Raw genomic sequence first — 19710 nt, 5'->3', positions numbered from 1 at the left:
CTTACGCACCACACTCCAAAGTCAGCTTTTCTCGCGAACAAAAGGTGCTGCAGGAAAGACACCGGCGGAAAAATCTTATCTCACTTTTCAGAGACCGAGAGCAGCAGCGAAAGCTTCAGGAGCGCGGTTGCCATGGCAACGTTGACATTTGGGGTACCCGTACCAGTGCTCCTTTGCGAAAAACAGCACGTGACTTCCGCCACACCTTCTCCAATACGTTCGTGCTGGCCAGGGCCTCTCCTGGGGTTTCCTTCCTCCATGACCTTTTACAAGCAGATAATCTCCTCAATTTCGAGTATTGTTTGTACCGTTGCTTATTCGAATAGAAATTCTCGTCATTTTCTTGTCTTTCTTATCATGTCTTTCGCGGAGGCTCCGACTGTATATGTATATATATATATATATTTGGTCTGAAACCCAACCTACTGTTATGAGTGTTGGCAGGTAAATCTGTGGTATTTGTTGTATGTATCGACATAGCTGCTAGATGATTGTGTGATGATTGTTGTTGGTTTCTAGTTTATCGAACTAGATTTGTATAAAAGTTTATACCTGTGGCAATATACACTTCTTAAGTTGCATTACCTGCATTCACCCTGTAACAACTTTACGGCTCACAGTATTAATAAAATAAAAAGTAAACAAGCTAATGGGTCTATAATTTTTCAATGCTCTAACGTCTCCCTTCTTATGGATTAGTATATTGTTGGAATTCATCCTGTTCTTTGGCACACTTGAAGTCGCGGGGCATGGCGTATAAAGGGCAGCAAGCTTTTGAAGCATGACATCTTGTTCGTCTTTTATGAAATCGACTGTTATTCCATCTCCCGCCGCTTTTCCCCAGGTGATGTCTATTGTTTTCTATCTATAGCTTGGCCGGATATGTATGCGCTCATGGACGTGATAATGTCGTGGTCGTTGCATCGCTGCCACTGAAGCTTTGTCACCCGAAGCTCATCATGTCGTCATCGTCACGCCAGCGTCGTGATACAGTCGTCATGCATTCGTTCTGACACCACCATAGTCATGCCATCGTGGTTATTCGATCGTTGTCATTGAAGCTTCGTGATAAAACACAAATCATTCTGTCGTCGCCACAGCCTTTCTACTCCGCCCAGTGGTCAATGCTATCGAACAACTTGGGCCACTGGATATGTTTTTGCGGTTGAGATGCGGTCGTCTTCATTCTAGATTTGTGATCCCAGTTTCGCTATGCAGTCGTCATCATGCCCTCGTCGTCATACCACCTTTGTCGTTCCACCAACGCAATCTTTCCTCTTCATTCTATTGTATTCATGTACTGTCGTCATTCAATCGTCATTATGCTGTCCCTGTCATGCTGTCGCCATCACACCATCGTCGTCAGGTTTCGTGATAAAGTCATTGCCACGCCATTTTCATACATTTGTTGTCTTCCCACTGTCTTCATGCCGTTACCATGCCATCTTCATCACAGCATCGTCGCCCCACACTAGTCGTCATGCACACGCTGTCATACGTAGTCGGGATGCCACCGCCGTGGTTCCATCGCCATCATTGTAACTTTGACATTCGACTGTCGTCGGTTGCCGCCGCCACCGTCATACGATGTTCTTGCGATCATCGTCCCGCAGTCATTTCACCATCGTGACCATTTCAGAATCGTGATTCCATTGTCGCCATGCCGTCGTCGTTATACGCCTTATGAAAATGATATCGATACATGGTCGATATCTTTCCATAGCCCTTCCTTCGTCACTGCGACGGCGTCATACAGTCGTGGTCATTCCTCCATGTTCATTGGCGACCTTGGCAAGCGAGTGCCCTGGCAAGGTTGGACGATATCGCAAAATGTGGCATATAGCCGAAGCAATCGAAATCTCACCAATACCCTTAGATGCGTTAAATGAACGTGACTTCCGGAATATAGACTTTTGCGAAGATGCTTGATTGCTGTTCGCATTATCGCCAACAGGCGTTGTGAGAAGAGTTCTGCCATAATTTTTTCTCTCTCTCGTTGTGGTTTTCATTTTTAACTTTCTATCTCCCCTTCTCCCTTCCCGTTGCATGTTCATCTTTGAAGAAGCTGCATGTTGATATTCAGCTTAACCTTCCCCCCGCTCTTTCGCAGCTCATTTATCACCCGCTTTCTGCTCTCTTTCTCTTTTTTCCTTTTTTGTCCTACTAAATTGGCGTATAATAAGAACTTCAATTGAAGTTTGAAGCCCACTATTTGTTTTTTTCTCTGTCCTTTTACAATACTTTTTGTGACAGTTACTCTTGGGAGAGCGACATACTATATGGAGTGTTGGTAACTCAGAACTGAAGCATTGTCAGTTTTGATGCATTTTGTGAAAGTAGCAGACACTAGAGGACAAGTTATCGTCGCATATTTCCTGATCTGGGAATAAGTGAGCAGTAAAGAAAAGCCTCTTTCCAAGTATTTTACCATGGAAAGCAACTGCGTTGATTCCGGCGTGGTTGCATGTGCACTCTCATTTTGCTCCTTATCTTTCTTTCTACATTTCCATTTACCAAGGTGTAGGGTAGCCAACCAGGAACAACTTAGGTTAATCTCCCCGCCTTACGTAGTATTTGTCTTTGTCATTCTCTCTTGGCTAGAGAGGAGTATGCAATGATTGGTGCACTGCGTTTGACCACTTGTGTTTCACCACTCAAGCACTGCACTGCATTTTACGATTGAAGAATGGTCTGAGGAAATGCGCTGAAGGATTTTGCTCTTGCACACATTTCAAAGTACTTTTATTTCACGCAATATTTCAGTGTACACAACCATCACTTTTAGCGGACAGAGGTGGAGTGATCGCCGCTAAGCTCGCTATAAATAATTATCCGTGATACGTACGTGCAATGAGACTGCTATTTAATTAATAAGATATTTTATTGCAGCGATCCTTTTTTCCATGTTCTCGTTAATGGATATCATTCACACTGGTGTATTGCCCATATCTTTCAATAACTAGGCTAGACGTCATTCGTGCAATAGGCGAGGCGCAAAACCGAGTGCAATTCTCAAACAATTATGGCCTCGGACGAGACACGCACTGGTAGATCTCGAGGCTTAGCTGTTTAGCACGCTTAAGGTGTGGAAAAAATTACCATTTACTTTATGAGCTTTGACAATTGAGTCTAAGCGAATAAGCCTTCCGGCCATTGCTACCAAGGCGTGTGTCTTATGCAATCCGACGAAAACTTTCTTTGGTGTCTTAAAAAGCTTGAAAAGTGCTCAAGTGCGCACCTCAAGCTGCCTTATTTTTTCGCCCGTTTTAGTGTTTCCAAAATCACGAATGCGTGTACTGCTATTTTTGTTGTGAACGAGAACAAATGTCACGCTTCTATTGAGTTCAATTAAGTTACTTGCCATTGGTAATAGACCGTGGTTGCTAACGTGGGCTTACTACGTGCTGAGCCAGGAGAGTCTAAAACAAGTTGTAGGAAATAGACAAAATGATAAAAAATAACATTAGGGTCCTTTAATCACAGCTGCCGGCAAATATCCCTAGTAGTCGCACTTGTCCTGTACGTTCTCTTGGGACAAAGTTCAGAGGCAGCCACGACGATCCCGTGCAACGCTTTGGCCCTTTTTCGGTTCACTCGATTTTGCTGTACCGCAGGCGTTCCCGCATACTTAGCAAGCGACAACAATAAAGTAGTTGTCTTTGAAATAAGATGAGCCGAGTTTACGTATCACAGACAATAACTACATAAAGATTTTGGGACCTGACTGTACACGGGGCTTTTAAATTGCCGCCAGTTGCCCAAACCCTGTCCTGCCCCTAATCCCCCTACGTTGCCAATACTCATTTCGCCAGGAAGATCCATAGCGTGCTGCACAACACGGCAGATAATGCACCGAGGTTCATTAGACATGCCCTTTGAATACACCACCTATTTCCAAGACTAACGTTGGCAGCCGTCGGAATGTATTTCAGCAGCAAGAGAAAAGTTTCATTTTTTCGAGTGGCGAAAGATCGAGTTCAGAAGCCGTAGTTCGTGTAACCCCCTGCATTAGGTTTTACGTGGCAGCACGCTTGACAAAAATTTTCCAGGCATTCATTCACGGAGCCACCGACTTAATCTGGGGGAGCCTTCGGCTCGCCTAGATCTTAGTTCCTCAGGACTGAAATAAAGTTCTTGTCATGTCATTCATTCACGAGGAGGCAATGTGAGTGAGTCACGTTTCCGCGAAGCTCCGAGGCTTAGTTCTGAAACTGACGGAGTAATCTAGAAATGGTGACTGTACACGTTGTTTCCCAATTTGGGCGGGTCACACTTCACAGGCTGCCACGGCGTTGCCGTTGATGGCGACCAAAGGCACTGCCTCGACGTTGCCTAAATGCACGCTATCCAGTTCGTGGTGTTCCTGCAGCTGGAGCAAGCGGCCGTTGCTGAGTGCGGGGCTGGCTAGCGAGCTGGCGTCGGGAGCGCAGGTACTCGTCGTAAGCGCTACGACGTGGGCCGTGGTCAGGCCTCGCTGACGTAGCGTCGAGTCGCGGCCGTAGTAGCAGCTGCGGCTACGGCTGCCGCCTCGTGCCCTGGACAGGATCTCGCACAGTCCGCGGCGGATGTGCACGTTGAAGAGGCCGTAGAATATGGGGTTGACGGCACTGTTGAGCAGGGCGACCGTCTCGGCAAACACGATGACGGCACGTGGTACCTTGATGCAGTAATGACTGTGGATTCGCACGTTGTGGACGGCGAAGTATGGTATCCAGCAGAGCATGAAGCTCGCTATGATGCACACCTGCGAAAGGACGTGAAAAAGATGACATCATTATCTGAAAGCCCAGGCATGGACCCACAGAGAGAAAGAGAGAGAGAGTGAGAGAGATCGAGACAGTAAAAAAGGAAAGGCAGGCAGGTTAAACAAGTTGCACCAGAGAGAGAGAGCGAAAGAAACGGGCTGGGAAAGGAAGGAACGTTCTACTTTGCTACCCTGCACTGGTGGAAGAGTAAGGGAAGCAGAAATACGGACACAATAGCGGAGAAATAACGAAGAGCCGCGAAAAAATGGATGATGTGGGAAGCGTCTGTGCTTTTCTACTCTAGCCTCGGGGGACGGGGTATGGAGTGTCACAAAACATCACTGCATATCCACGAAGTGAATGATGATGAGTGGGTGAAGCACCTTGGGATCATTTGGTTAACCGTGAATCCCCCGACGCCGGCAAGCACACCCAGAGGCGGCGAGAGCGCGGGAAGCGGCGGCAAAACGCCGGAAGCGCTTGCTACCTGAGGTTGGTGGCGCCGCTGCTCGGTTCAAGCTAGGGAGCCTACATGCAAAGCTGTAAAACGGCGTTGCACGTAGGCTCCCTAGTTCAAGCGCGACGCCGGCAAGCGGACCCAGAGGCTTCGAGAGCGCGGGAAGCGGCGGCAAAACGCCGGAAGCGTTTTCTACCTGATATTGGTGGCTCCGATTCTCGGTTTAAGCGCGAGATCCGCGAGCACTCAGCCCCGGGTCCGCTTGCCGGCGTTGCTGTGCTGCTACAGCTTCGCGAGCCCTAAGCTCCGGGTCCGCTTGCTGGCGTTTTCGTTTTGCTGCAGGTTCCCGCGCCCTAGACTCCGGGTCCGCTTGTTGTCTGCGTCGCCGTGCTGCCGCAGCTTTGCGAGCCCTCGACTCCGCTTGTGGTTGATCCACCGCTCTCGCCTTTTCATCCATAGCGGGCGCGCTGTTATCAGAAGCAACCGTTATCATCCATGGCTGAAGAAAGAAAGAGAGCGCGCGGCGGGAACGAACGCCCTTGTGCAGCACAGCGCCCCTAGCGGACTCCATGCAAACCACAGCTACGGACCACGAGGGAGGGACAAGGCTCGCCTCTAAGGTGCTTCGCCCGTAATAGAATGGGGGACCCGGAAAGAAGAATCTTCTAAAGTTTCTATTTGCGGAAGTGCTTTCTCAAAAACATCACCGAGTTCTGAATTCAAGCGAACTCTCCATGTGGGCTGTGGTAAAGTGCCACGTTCTTGAGGATTACCTAATTACTTTGTAAGATATGCGCATATTTCCCCGGAGGAACAACATGAACCGCCTCAACCAACGTGATGGCTCAGTGGCTTTAGTGCTCCGCTGCTGAGCACAAGGAAGCGGGTTCGACTTCTGGCCATGGCAGCCACATTAAGACATGGGCGAAATGCAAGAACGCTTGTGTACTTTGGTTCACATGCACGTTAAGCAACCCCAGGTGGCCGAAAATATGCTTCACTACGGCGTCGCTCATAAACCACTCTTCAGTTTCTGGACAATAACACCCGCGTATCTTTTTTAATGTACCGACTAATCCTGGAGCATGAGTGTGGGTGTTAAAGGCGGTTTTCCTATACACGATGCAGTGTGCCATGCAACGCACGGGGCCCATACACCATGTACAAGATATATTTACCTATAATATAATAAAAGAAATCTCCATTCGGGTGCCAGCTCGTGCCATGTACTTCAAAATAATCATCATCAGCAAATTTTTATGTCGATTGGTATATCACAGTGCGACAGACGAAACACAGAGAATATAAACCCACAGAACAAGCGCTGAGTTCCAACTGAAATTATTATGCCCACTGCAGGAGGAAGGCCTCTCTAAGTAGTCTCCAATTACCCCTGCCTTGCGCTAGCTTATTCCCACTTCCGCTTGCAAATTTCCCAATTTCAATACGCGACCTAATTTTCTGCCATCCTCGACTGCGCTTCCCATCCCTTGGCACCTATTTAGTAACTATAATGGTCCACCGATTATCTACCTGACGCATTAAATGGATTATCCAGCTCCATGTATTTATCCTAATGTCAGCTAAAATATTGGCTATCCCCGTTTGGTTTCTGATCCACACCTCTCTCTTCCTGGCTCTTGGCGCTACGCCAAACATTTTGCATTCCATCGATATATGTGCGGTCTGTATGTTGTTCTTAGAGCTACTTTGTTAACTTCCAAGTTTCTGCCCAATGTGTTAGCATTGGTAGAATACAATGTCGTTCTCGGTGCAGAACAATTTTGGACAACAACAAAGTATGCACGCGCTGACTTCTTCTTCTGTTAAGACCGCTTCAACTATGAGGCGATTTTGTTAGTACAAGTTGCACGGCGACATCATTCCATGTTTAGCCTCGTGACTTCATTATATCAATCATAAAAAGAGCATAGAAATAAATTTAAACTATAACATTAGCAGTGATTTCCATAACGCAAACAAACATTTATCATTACAGAAATCAAATTCACCAACCTAACAACCACATTTTGCACAAATCTAGGGAAATCGAGCAACATTTCTCATCCGGGTTAGGGGAAAATTGGCTTCAGAGGTTGGAAATACTGTTCCCCTGCCTCAGATCAGTCGTGGCGCCCGGTTGAAAAGGCCGCGCGTGGTGCGTTCCGCCGAGGAGAAGGCTGCGTTTGAGCAATGGAGGCGCAAACTCACTCGGGAAAGGGCTGGTCGTTGACTTTCCGATTCTATCATGAGGGCTTCCGAAGCCCAGGCGAAACATCAGCGCAGTGCCGCGAACCCCGGCTTGCGGGAGCGCGATGTTGAGGCCAAACGTCAGCGAAAAGCCGCCAACTCCGAGTAGCGGGAGTGCGATGATGAGGCCAAACGTTAGCGTCATCTTTCCTTCCAGGAGCCCGACAACGGTGGTGCACGCCTGGGCAACGCTAGCGCCAACTTCCCCGATGCGACAGTCATGTTTCAACGCGAGTTTCCCAACCGGAACTTCGGAGCCAGTTGCAGTGCGTGTGACCGGTTCTGGTTCGAGCACAACGCGGTACTCGTCAGTTCAATTCGTTCCGAGGGACACCGAAGGAACAAACGACAAGCTTTGCGTATTCCCTATTTTCCGGTAGGGTAAGGGCTGGTCATTTTTTATTCTTCTTCAATTTCCCTTCTCAAAGTAATTGGCCTTGATCTTATCTGTCTTGGCGGACGCAGTGCGTGGCCATGGAAAATACTGCTCTTCGTATAGGGAAATTGAATCAGGGGTGCCACAGGGTAGCGTTTTGGGACCACGGTTATTTATATCTATGTAAACGATGTTGCTGAAATACAAGTGATGCAATCATTGTACTTTACGCTCACGATACAAGCCTATTTGCCACTGGCCATTTTCTTTATGATCTGTGACACAGATCTCATAGTATTCTTTGCAATTTGTCAGCTTGGTCTCGTAACAACGCTCTAACAATAATAAACTCCAAATCAAAGGCAATGCATTCAAGACAAGAGCCAGGCAGGCCTATTTGAATCAAGGATTATTCTTGGATGGTGCGCCTATTGAAACTTTGAGCATGTACAAAGGATTGGTGTTAGACTTTCAGAAGATATGAACGGGAGATGTCACATTGAACTTAATTATGAAAACACTGCCATCTGCCGCAGGTGTATTATCCCGTTGCCATCATTTCTTTCCGGAGAATGTAAAGTTATATTACGCCTTGTTTGAATCGCATCTGAATTATTGTGCGCTTGTGTGGGCTACCAACACGATGCGTAACCTTCGTGTACTTCTTTAATTTCAGATACGAGCACTTCGACATACAGCGAGTGTACGTTATTTCCATTGTGCTGCACAACTTTTAAGCGAAACTTTACAGGTTCACAAGTTTCGGCGGTTGTGGTGGTGGTGTCACGCTGAAAAGTGGGCCGATCCTGGTGATAGTGCAGAAAGGATCCAAGCTCAATGGCACATACCAAGGACAAGAAAGAAAGAGAAAGAGAGAGAAAGAGAGAAAGAAAGAAAGGTAGAGAAAAAGCGAGAGAAAGAGAAAGAAAGAAAGGTAGATAGAAAGAAAGAGAGAAAGAAAGAGAGAGAAAAAAGAGAGAGAGCTAAAGAAAGAAATAAAATCACAAGCCCTTCCCCTGTAGAGAAAATGAAGGTAAGCGAAGCTCGTCATCAATGATATTTTTCCTTCATTTCTTTGTATCCGGGGGAAGTTGAGAACCATTCTTGAGACAACTATTCTACTAACGTCTTAAAATGAATTTTATGCAGATCTGAAGGCGGAAATTGTACTGCCTAAAATAACCCCCAAAGAAAGGAAACGAGTACTTAGGAGAGAGCCGGGAAACAAAGTTCACTTCTTTTTTATATCAATTTTTGTGCGGATCCTACTTCAATAATGGCCTCTCTTGACGTGTTTGCATTTTAATATGTTTTCCCATTAGAACAGTTCGACAGAGTGGAAGGCAACTTTACCTATTTGTCCTGTTCGTCGTGAGCTTTTTCGTTTTCTTGTTACTTTTCTTCACGAAAGTCTTCGTGCCTAATGTAAAATTGGTCTGGCCGCCTTTCTTTATGTACCACCAAGAGTTTATTCCATTGCTTTGGCTTGTCTCCTTGATTGCTAAATATCGCGTGCGTTCACAAATCATAATTCGCCCGACTCTTCTCCTTGAAATCAAGACCTGAAAGTTTCATAATCTTTTCGAAAGAAGACAACCACGATTTCTGAGGGAGTACCCGGAAGCCCTTTCTATATTCTATATAGAGTAATTCAGCGATGCTTCACATTCGCCCTTCGGAATATTCATTGCAATGCATATTATGTAGTGGTAGTGACTGTATTCCTTTGCTATGTACTAGAACCAATGTGCCTTCGCACGGTGCAGGATATTTTCCGTGTATTCACATAGTTCATGACAGTCTTCACTCATGCTGTCAGTGCATCTAAATGGCCACTAAGCAAGCTAATAATTGCAGGTAAGCTCGGTCTTTATCGATCCCGTGCGTTTGCTCTCTTCTCGTTAACTTCTTCCGGTTGAGGAAGGCTCTTTTGGGAAAATACAGGCTGGGGTACCCCTTCCTCCCCCCGTAACAAGGTCGAAGGTTCAGCAAGTGCGGACGCAGTGAACTGTGCAAAGTGTATTGATTCAGTAAATATACAGCGGACATCCACCACTGTTATGGCTCTTCCAAAGTACGAAGGCTACTAGAGAGAGAATTCTAAGAGATCCGAAGCTATACAAATGCATAACACATACTGTAATTGGCGTTGACGCATTGAGGATAAGTTCGCTAAGCCACTACTGCAGTTTCTACGAGAGGAGGGTCTCCGAGCGCCTAATTAAATACAGCTTTGTGCCGCAGTGCAAGCTGCTCGAAAAAAAAAAAGTTCTATAAGTAACCGATCTGGGCTAACGAAAACGTCAGTCTTACCACGCACGGAGACTAGGTAAACCAGAAACTGTACGAAAATAAAGTAGGGGTGCCCACGCCACTTAGAAGCGGCTGCACTTATAACAGGTCCGTCACGTCATTACATTTGACTGCGATTGCTGGGAATTAGTTAAAAGTTTATCAATAATCAAGATTAACATGGTACTCCGTATGAAACAAATATTGCACATTATTAGTGTGGTGCACATTTACAGCGAAGGAACAGCGCAAACGCGCGAAAATCATCACATGGACCATCACATGGAAACGTGCGAAACTCAAATGGACTTTCGTTTTCTTCGTTGCTATTCACATGTGCGCTTGTTAATCTTTCACCGGTGACCGCTTTCCACCGGCTAACAAATGTTAAACGCTATCGCTAGGCGCAGGACGCACCTGCATGTATCGGAAGCTTCTCGAACATTATCGATGCTTCTATCCGTTGTCTGTTTGTCACCGACGCTTATGTTATCTGATTGTATGAGCGAGGCGAATTGTCTAGTACTTTCTGGATTACTCTGGAACCTTTGATGACTTATGTATAAAAGCCGACGCGTTGCGCCGCTGATCAGATTTCGACGATCCGCGACTGTGTTTGCCGCTATCGTTCTCTTTAGAGTGCAACTTGCTTTTTGTGGACACAGGTTCGCCCAATAAAAAGTCCGTTCCGTCATTCACAGTTTGGCAACTGTTTTCTTCCCTGTCACTACTACGTGACACTATTCACAATTTTACTACCAAATCAACGAAAGTAGAATATTTTACGAATATCCACAATAAATAATTTCCTGTCCGTCGTTATTGTCCCCTTGACGAACCACGCAGTGCAATAATGATTCTGTCTGGAAAATTTTGCAGTCACTTTTCCCGCGTCTGCTTCAGCTGGTTCATCCAATCAATGAAATCACGAAGTTATACGCCAGGAAATTGAGGACTCGGAATACCACATATAAAAAGAGCTGAGCAATCTGATAGTCCCACCGCCTATGTAGCGGAACTCAATGATGACGTTCACAAAAGTACTCACGTCCTTCTGGTCAACGAGCCACGTTCTCTGCTTTTATAATCGGCAATTTTAAAAATTTAGATTGCGGAAGCTCTTATCGTAAGTCAATGATGAGAAAAAAGCACGTTTTTTGTTATTGTTTTGAAAAAATGTGCACGATATGTCCCCTTAAATCAGAAGAGATGTGCCTGCCTTCAAACTTGAACTATCCAGCCGCTATCTTGCCAAGCCATTACAGAACAGCAGGAAGAAGTGGTACTGGCCTTAATATTCTTGTTTTAAAAATGTCCGACAGTATTTTATAGTCTTTGCATTCCTGTTTCATTACTTTTGCTCACCGCCAGTGGCTGGCAAAAGCTGCACCCGTGCTATCACCGGGCCCGAAAAATACGCAGGACGGATGAGAAAAAATGAAGAGAAATGGAGAAAAGGTGTTGGAAAACCCTATAACCCGGCCTGCTTACTTCCGGCAATGCCATCGTTAGCCAAGTCACAGTTTTGTTGTGCAGTTACAGTTATAGGAAAACAAGTTTGCTGCACCAAAGGCAACAACATCATATGAAAGGCTAGGTGTGTATAGTACCGGACGCGCAATATGACGCTGTGTTTCACATCATACCACGGATATAGTATCAGAAGAAGCCGTACGTGACGTGAACGCCAAGAATTAAGCGGCAAACTTTATTTAGGTTTCATAGCAGGCCCTCGAGTCTCGGTAAATCCGTAGTTTTATTCTCAGGCTCGCTCGCCGAATCTGACATTATTGCCGCAATAACCAAAATGCGTGACACGTATCAGCTTCTGAGAGGCCACTGTAGAAGACGCTAAGACATTCCTTCAGCTCTAAGAAGTGGTGTCAATGGGGAGATAAAACATAAAGAAAGCTTTTTATCACTTCATATGTTGGCATGCGCCTATATGGTTTGGACGTATTTCGGGATCCCAAATGACACTGATGTCTTGCAGCAGGAAAACTGCCGCAAATCGCGTATTCTCGCATCGTTTATTCATTTCTTTCAGATCGAACATTAAAGGCAATGTCTTATGCTGTCGTCAAGCGAGAGGAACCAGGCCCAAGTTGAAACGTTTTATTGAAAAAAAGTCGCAGTTTCGCCCGAAAGGCGAAGTATCGATTGCGATAGCAAATTAGTGGACAGCTATACGAAGTATGGATAGTAGTTTTATCGGCAGTACACACTTGTAAACATATGCATACTAACTAAACGAACAAGCATGATGTCCCGCGCATACAAGCAAACATAAACGCATCTCACTCGGTCACCGGGGAAACTCCCTCTCAAAACGCTGGAGTGAGGAAACGCGGCTGCAGCAGCGAGGGAACTGACCTTCGTGCGGTGTCTCGTATCAACACGATCTAAGGCGTAAAACACAACGCATGGCGGACTGTGCCCCCGTCACAGATGGCTTTTCAAGATACAGCGGCCCGGGCTCGCGCGGCCGCCCGGGCCGCCATGAGTATAGAATGCGCCCTGCCACCTCCCCACAATCCTCCCGGGAGACTTGCGCGCGACGGAAGACGACGCGCTTCCTTCCTGCTTTCCTCCCTTGCGTGTGCGAGATTAAGCCGGCGACCTCGCACGCGTTCACTAGCACATACAGCATACGGCTCGCGGCGCCGATTTTGTCACCCTTAAACTTTATACGGAACCTCACGGCGACGCCAACGCCGACGGCAGAAATGCGCCTGGAATGGCCACATGATTGCTATCGCAATAAAACAGACAGTGTTTTCTATTCGCAGGCATAGGCAGAGACAATCCACAGTATTTAAACTGAACACGCCAAGTTGAACTGCTACCCCTCGGGCAGTTTAAATCACTACGGTAAACTTTTGCAGCCCGCAATTAACATGAACGCCCACTGAAACTTCTTTACGATGATGTCCTGTGAGAACCACTGAAACTAGAAACACTGAAGCCTTAGAAAGTACAATGCTCGCAGAATTTAACGCGTCACTTTAGGCCTAATCAATGCTCATACGCTTGTTTCCACCATCTGCAGTTTGTTTGATATCGGCCTAATTTTGGCTCCTGCCCTTCGATCACAATCCACATCATCTTCAGTAGTTCTTGTTCGCAGAGGCATGACATGGTACCCTTGAGTACCCACAAATGGAGTGTTCTAGCGAAAGTCTCATAGTCGATTTTCATTCCGTGAGCACTGTACTTGGTGGACGGTATGCCGGTTGTCTTGTGGAGCAGAAAATTAGGCACCAGAAAATAAGGTGTCTTGTGGGCGGGTGACAGAAACACAGTTTATTAGCCAATTTATCTATTCCTATCGAAGTCTCATTAAGGTCACACGGTGGAAAGGACTGTACAATAGGCAAACCTTTTCGGCTATTGTTTATTATTTTCAAAGACGTCGGTAAAAAAAAAAACTAAGGGCAACTCCGCACTATAGTGGTGCGAAGACTGGGAAAGCAGCGAAGCTGGCGACCCCACCTAGCTTTATATCGGTTCGGCCAAGTTTTTGCGAGGTCGTGGTTCGAGACTAGGCCATGTTTTGCGCAGGATCACCCTGGAATCATCGACAGCCCAAGGAGCAACCGACACTCGTTCATTGCAGTAGCTGGAGCCTTCAGGACGCTCAAACGCTTTTGCTCGGCTTCGCAGGCTCGTAAGTCCGGATGTTCTGCGAATCACCCACTTTTCGCCGCCGCTACGGCGGCGCTATGCTCAGGATCGGACCGAAGTCGTCTCCGTCTGTCTCGAGTAGCGGCGCGGCGCTAACCTAACCTAACCTAACCTAACCTAACTTAAGAACAGTTGGCGCCACCTAGAGCCGCCGTCGCGAAGCATGCGCGTAGCCTCCGAAATGCATGGCGTGCTGGTGCATGGTGCGAACTCCGTGAAACGCACCATGCGGCAACCGCGCTCCTCTGTGGCACTGTGGCGAAGTGTCAGCAGCATGCGTGCTACTTATGAGGTTGTAGCCGTTTCAACTATATTTATGCTGAGCGATTGGGTACGTGATAGTGCACACACAAAAAAGAAATAAAAAAGGCACGGCTCCGACCAAACTCGTAATCACCAGAGCAATTTTGTTTATGTACATGAAATGATGGTGCTTTGTGAAAAAATACATCGAAAATTCAAAATGGGCTACACTAGTTGCAAGCCTAAATGATGGTGCGCGTCCTTAAACACAAAAAAGCACCCTAAAACACAAAGATTTTCGAGTGTGCAGTTCATCTGTGCAAACTACAAACTCCACATAATCGTAATTTTGCGTTTGTGTTGTGCTAGCTAGGATGCCTCGCGCTCTCTGCTTTCCCTCTATTGGGTGTCATGAAGGATAATGTAGGCCTTGAGGTCACAGTTTAAAAAAACACGTGTTTGCGATAACAGCTTATTTTCATCACACCACCTAGTTTACTGGCAGTGACAGCACTTGCCTTCTTTCAGCACGCATTCGGTAACTCTAACAGACAATCGGTTATCTTACCTACCTGCAGTAGCTCAGGTTAGTGAAGCACGTATTACTATTTGGTGCCCTGCCTCTCCATTACAATATCTCTCTCACTGGGTGCTTTGTTAGTGTTGTGAATGTTACTCCAGCAGTGAGAGGATTATGCAGGAACCCAGAGGTGCTTACTGTGAGTTTGAGCGTCTTGGCGCGTGCTCTAGGCAGAAGCGGGTGCGCCTGTGCGCAACGCCGCAAAGTCGGTAGCGGCCCCTTGCCGTTGGCCTTAAAGCTGGCACCTATCTGGTCCCGGTCTTTTGAGCCGGCCGCCACCAGAAAGCCAGCCCCGTCCGGTGCCGAGGCAGTCCACACCACGCGCAGCAGACGCAGATAGCAGGCCGATATGAGTAGCCCCGGCACGACCAGGATGTAGAGGGTGAGCCAGGAGAAGTAAAGCTGACGTTGCCAGTGGCGCGTGTAGCCAACGCTCAGGCACTCCATGTGTGGCTGACCGGAGACGGTCACCCCTGTCTGTACCTGTACGGGGGCAATGAAAGGTCATCGTATCATTAAATGGCGCGACCTTTGGCCGCATGGTGCATGTATGGTGCGTTTTTGTTGTTCTAGTACGGAATGCTGACATTAGATGACTAAACATTGGAAAATTAACGGCAGAACTCATCTTGCGATGACTGTCGAAGGACGTGCGAATAGCAATCGAGCAAGGTAGTGACAGACCATCATCCTGAAGTCACACTTGTTTACCACGTGTAGTCGTAATTCTGAGACATTCGTTTCCTCGGCTCCATACCACACTCCGATATCGTTCCACTTTGCTATGGCACTCGCTTGCCACGGTCACCCTTGCGCATGGAGGCATGACGACGACTGCATGGCGATGACTGCATGACGCCAACGCAGTGGCGATGGAATGAACAAGAAAATTTTGATTTTATTTATTTCTAGCAAACTGGCAAGTATGTCATGCAGTCGTCGCCATGCAACGAATGCATGACGATCACTGCATAAGGAGAATGCTGTGACAACATTTGCATGACAGCATCATATGGACCATGTAATGACGATTAGATTATGGTAACAATAGCGTTACGATGACTGTACCCCCAAAACTGTAGGATGATGATGGCGTGACGGCCGACGACTGCATGACGATAGTCGGCAGATGAAGTGGCGATGCTGGCAGAACCACGATGGCATTAAGACGATGGTCGGACAATGGAAGCGTGGTGGCGACTGCGTGACAATAGGTGTGACAAAGGCGGCATAAGCACGATTGAATGACGACGCTATGGTTACAATTGAATAACAAAGAACGATTAAAATCGATGAAGCAACGAAGGTGGCATGACGACTGTGTTATGACGTTACTGAAGTGATTACAATGATAAACGGACAGCGTGAGGTCGATGGCATGACGACGACTGTGTGACGAAGATAGCATAATGACGACATAATGACGAGAGTCAGATGACAAAGCTGGAATGATGTTTAGACAAACACGGCGGCACCGGTATAGCGGGGTGATAACGAATACATGGTGACTGTATGGCGACGACAGCATGACGACGATGACATGACAAGGGTCGGGTGACAAAGCTGCAATGTCGGCGATGTAGCGACCACGACGGCATCACGTCCATGAGCACATACAAAGTGGCTCAAGCTAATAGACAACTTAGGCAACGAGATCGAGGTAGAAGGCGTGATGACGGCGGCTTGACGAGAGTAAGATCACTACGCTAGAATGACAAGGGAACTACCACGATGGATTCACGACCAGAAGCTCATTCCTAGTAGCCCAAGCAGGTAGTCGACAGCTGGGGCCCCTGGGTGGGCGTAAGAGGATATATAGATAGATAGATAGATAGATAGATAGATAGATAGATAGATAGATAGATAGATAGATAGATAGATAGACTAAAAAGGGGCTTGTTTGCGCTCGGTCGTGCAAAGCTTAGGTACAGCGAAACTGTCGATCCTTAAGTCTTACTGGCTGCTACTGCTAGGTATTAACTTGGTTGCTGCTAGGACTTAACTCGGTTTAACTTAACTACGCCGTAGGAAGGTATTCTCGAGCGATCATTTCGGAGGTATCTTCCCTTTCGCGACAGCGTTCCTGGCATGCCACAAACGCAGGCAGGCTAACCAAGGTTGACACAGTGCCAAGAACGCTGTTACTTGCCGACGCCGAACGCATTGGAGGATAGCCGCTCGATATGAATCGGCCAGCTTTTTTTTTAGGGGCGAAGCTCCTTATAGCGGCACCCGTTCGTCCCCGTCGTCGTCGTCGTAGTAGTAGTGTGTAACCAGTCTGAGAAAAATGAGAAAAAAAATTCCGAAGTTGTGTGCGTAGCGCGGAATCGAACCAGGGACCCCTCGCTTCCGAGCGCGCGGCGTTAGCCCACTACGCCACGAAGCGGACATTGACACACGCACCACGTTGGCAATAAATACCCAACATTAACGAAAGGCCGCGTTTCTAGCGCGTTTCTAACGCGTTTGTGCTAGCGCGTTACGGCCCGTGTAAGAAGCTGGTCTAAGACGCTGTGGCCTCTCCGCCTTTTACCTTCAACGCGTTTCGAACGCGCTGCCCAAAGCGGTGGCAAGTCAAGTTCAAGTGGAGGAGCGTTTATGAATACGGGGGGTATACTCTCTCAGCAGTCATGTGATGGCGTCGGCAGTGTGCCGGTCCAGTGTGCCGGGAGTGTGTTCCGGTCCGAAGTAATACAAGCACTTCTCGCTGCATGCAGCATCGTTCACCGCAAGTCTACCGCCTACCATCCGAAAACGAACGGCTTGACAGAGAGGTTCAACCGCACACTCGGTGACATGTTGACTATGTACGTTGCCTCGGATCAGAGTAACTGGGACACTGTTTTGCCGTTCGTAACGTATGCCTATAATACGGCCACACAAGCTACCACTGGCTTCTCGCCATTCTTTCTGCTATATGGCCGCGAGCCCTAGTCTACAATGGACACGCTGCTCCCATACCAACCCGACGCTTCCGAATGTACGCCAGTGTCTGAAGCCGCCAAATACGCAGAGGACTGTAGGCAGCTCGCTCGTACCCCTACGACCGCCGTTCAAGGCCGCCAAAAGCTGCGGCATGACTGTAACGTGCCTACCCCACATTTTCCGCCTGGTTCCCTTGTTTGGTTGTGGATCCCACCTCACAGCCCTGGCCTTTCAACCAAACTTCTTGCACGCTATGATGGCCCTTACAGCGTCATCGACCGTACCTCCGCTGTCAACTATGTTGTCGAGCCTGTGACGCCATCACACGACCTTATACATCACGGGCGTGACACGGTTCATGTCAGCCGACTTAAGCCATACTATGACCCTCTGATCCTACCTACGCCGTAAGTCGCCAGAATGCCTCATCTTCTGTCCCGGGGGCCATTGTAGTGAAGAAGAGGAACAAGAAGCGCTCTTGCATCTGTCGCTGTGCACGCGATCAGCGATCGTGGACTACCTCGATTGTGTGAGACGTCATTGCCGTCTAATAAATCGTCGCACTACACCGAGGTTGAACCCGCGCCCTCTGTGCCAGAGTCATATACGCTACCACTACGCAACACCACCACTTACTAGTTGCTGCGGAAACCTGCCCTATACAAGTATGGCTTCTTGGGCTAGTTGGTTATATACATCAGAGGTGGTCATAGCGCTAGAAGACACGCACAAGAACGAGAGAACAGGACGAGCGCTAACTTTGTGTTTATTTCGAAAAGGAACCGTATTTGTAGTCCCGCATACAGAAAAGGCGCAATAATCGCACATGAAAACCGGCCGCATCCAGGATACGGTTCCTTTTCGAAATAAACACTCAGTTGAAAGTTAGCGCTCGTCCTCTTCTCTCGTTCTTGTCCGTGTCTTCTAGCGCTATGACCACCTCTGATGCCCTATACAGGCGTCCTATAGCACGCGAGGACTCACGCGATGTGAGATGCGCGCCGCGTAGCGTCAATACGTGCACACTTTGCATTGCATATGCATAATATTGCACCAGGTGGCACGTCATGTAGCGTATATATCGTATCATGACACTTGTGACACGATGTGAGATGCGCGCCGGGTAGCGTGGATACGTGCAAACTTTGCATACAGTTGCGTTGTATTCCGCCAGGTGTTACGATCCTCAAGTGCATGCTGCCGAAAATCAGGCATGACAGCTTCTCAACGAAGACCCTCATGTGCGTGCAACAGAACATGAGGCCTGGAAGCTTCGCCACTTCGGGAGCAGTTTACAAAGGGCGCCTATGAACTCGCTCCTCCAGCTTACACTGTGACTGTGCCGCGTGTGCCGCGCAGGCCTGTGAGGCTATTGTTTTCCTATTGTCATACACGGTTCTTTCTCATTGCTTTGTATTAGTCTTTGTTATCTGTCATATTGTTCGTCCTTTGCTTCTCTTCTGCCTATCTTCAATTTCTGTCTCTGTATTCCTTGCTCCCCAAGAGTAGGCTGGCAGGCGTAATGTCACTTCCGGTGGGAGTTGCCAGCCTATCTGTTCTTTAGTTTATTTTTCCACCTTTAAATTGCATACGTGTTTTCAAATTATTTGTTACTAATGATCAGGCCATAATTTTTGCTCGCATTCTCAGTCGCACTTGTTTGTATACATATAAAGCAAAGCACAAGAAACATGCACGTCGTTCTGGAACTGTCCTTATATCATTCCTTATGCTTCGCTCGTAGTCTTTCTTTGCGTCCCTTTATTTTGCGAAGAGACATTGTCTTTGCTTTTACGCTGATGGAAAGTAAGGGCGGAGAGGAGAAATGACTGGCTTGAAGGCTGGTACTGATTATGCATCGATCGATGTTTTCGATTAGCTGCTGCCTTGTGTTTTGCGACTTGCTACGCGGCCTTCTAGCGGAATATTAATCGTATTTTTTGCTTATTTCACTGAGTCGAGTAATAATGCTAAAAGATATGGAAAAGTTATGACGTCTCTGGACTAATGTCCATGCAATAGAATTCCTATATCTCAATGTACAGAAAGAAGCGAAGCCTGTTAATTTAGTTGCGTTTACCAATCGCACTTTAGCACGACTCTGCGTAGTGGAGACAAACATTTCGTGAGTCAGTGTAGGAATCATGAGCTAGATATT

General features: G+C 47.4%; 1 protein-coding gene across 1 annotated transcript in view; it reads right to left on the bottom strand.

Moving 5' to 3' along the window:
• Positions 1 to 4222: 4222 nt before the first annotated feature.
• LOC119450387 (cardioacceleratory peptide receptor) overlaps positions 4223 to 19710 on the bottom strand; it is a 30677-nt gene continuing 15189 nt past the window's right edge. Inside the window, exons 3-4 of the mRNA XM_037713823.2 lie at positions 14766 to 15110; positions 4223 to 4744 (exon numbers count right to left, since the gene is read on the bottom strand). Coding sequence (XP_037569751.2) covers positions 4268 to 4744; positions 14766 to 15110 — 822 coding nt within the window. The 3' untranslated portion in view covers positions 4223 to 4267. The remainder of the gene's footprint in view (positions 4745 to 14765; positions 15111 to 19710) is intronic.

This window comes from Dermacentor silvarum, chromosome 4 (assembly GCF_013339745.2).
Source record: "Dermacentor silvarum isolate Dsil-2018 chromosome 4, BIME_Dsil_1.4, whole genome shotgun sequence".
Taxonomy (NCBI): Eukaryota; Metazoa; Arthropoda; class Arachnida; order Ixodida; family Ixodidae; genus Dermacentor; species Dermacentor silvarum.
Note: the sequence above shows the minus strand (reverse complement) of the source record. Positions and strands in the feature narration are given on the sequence as shown.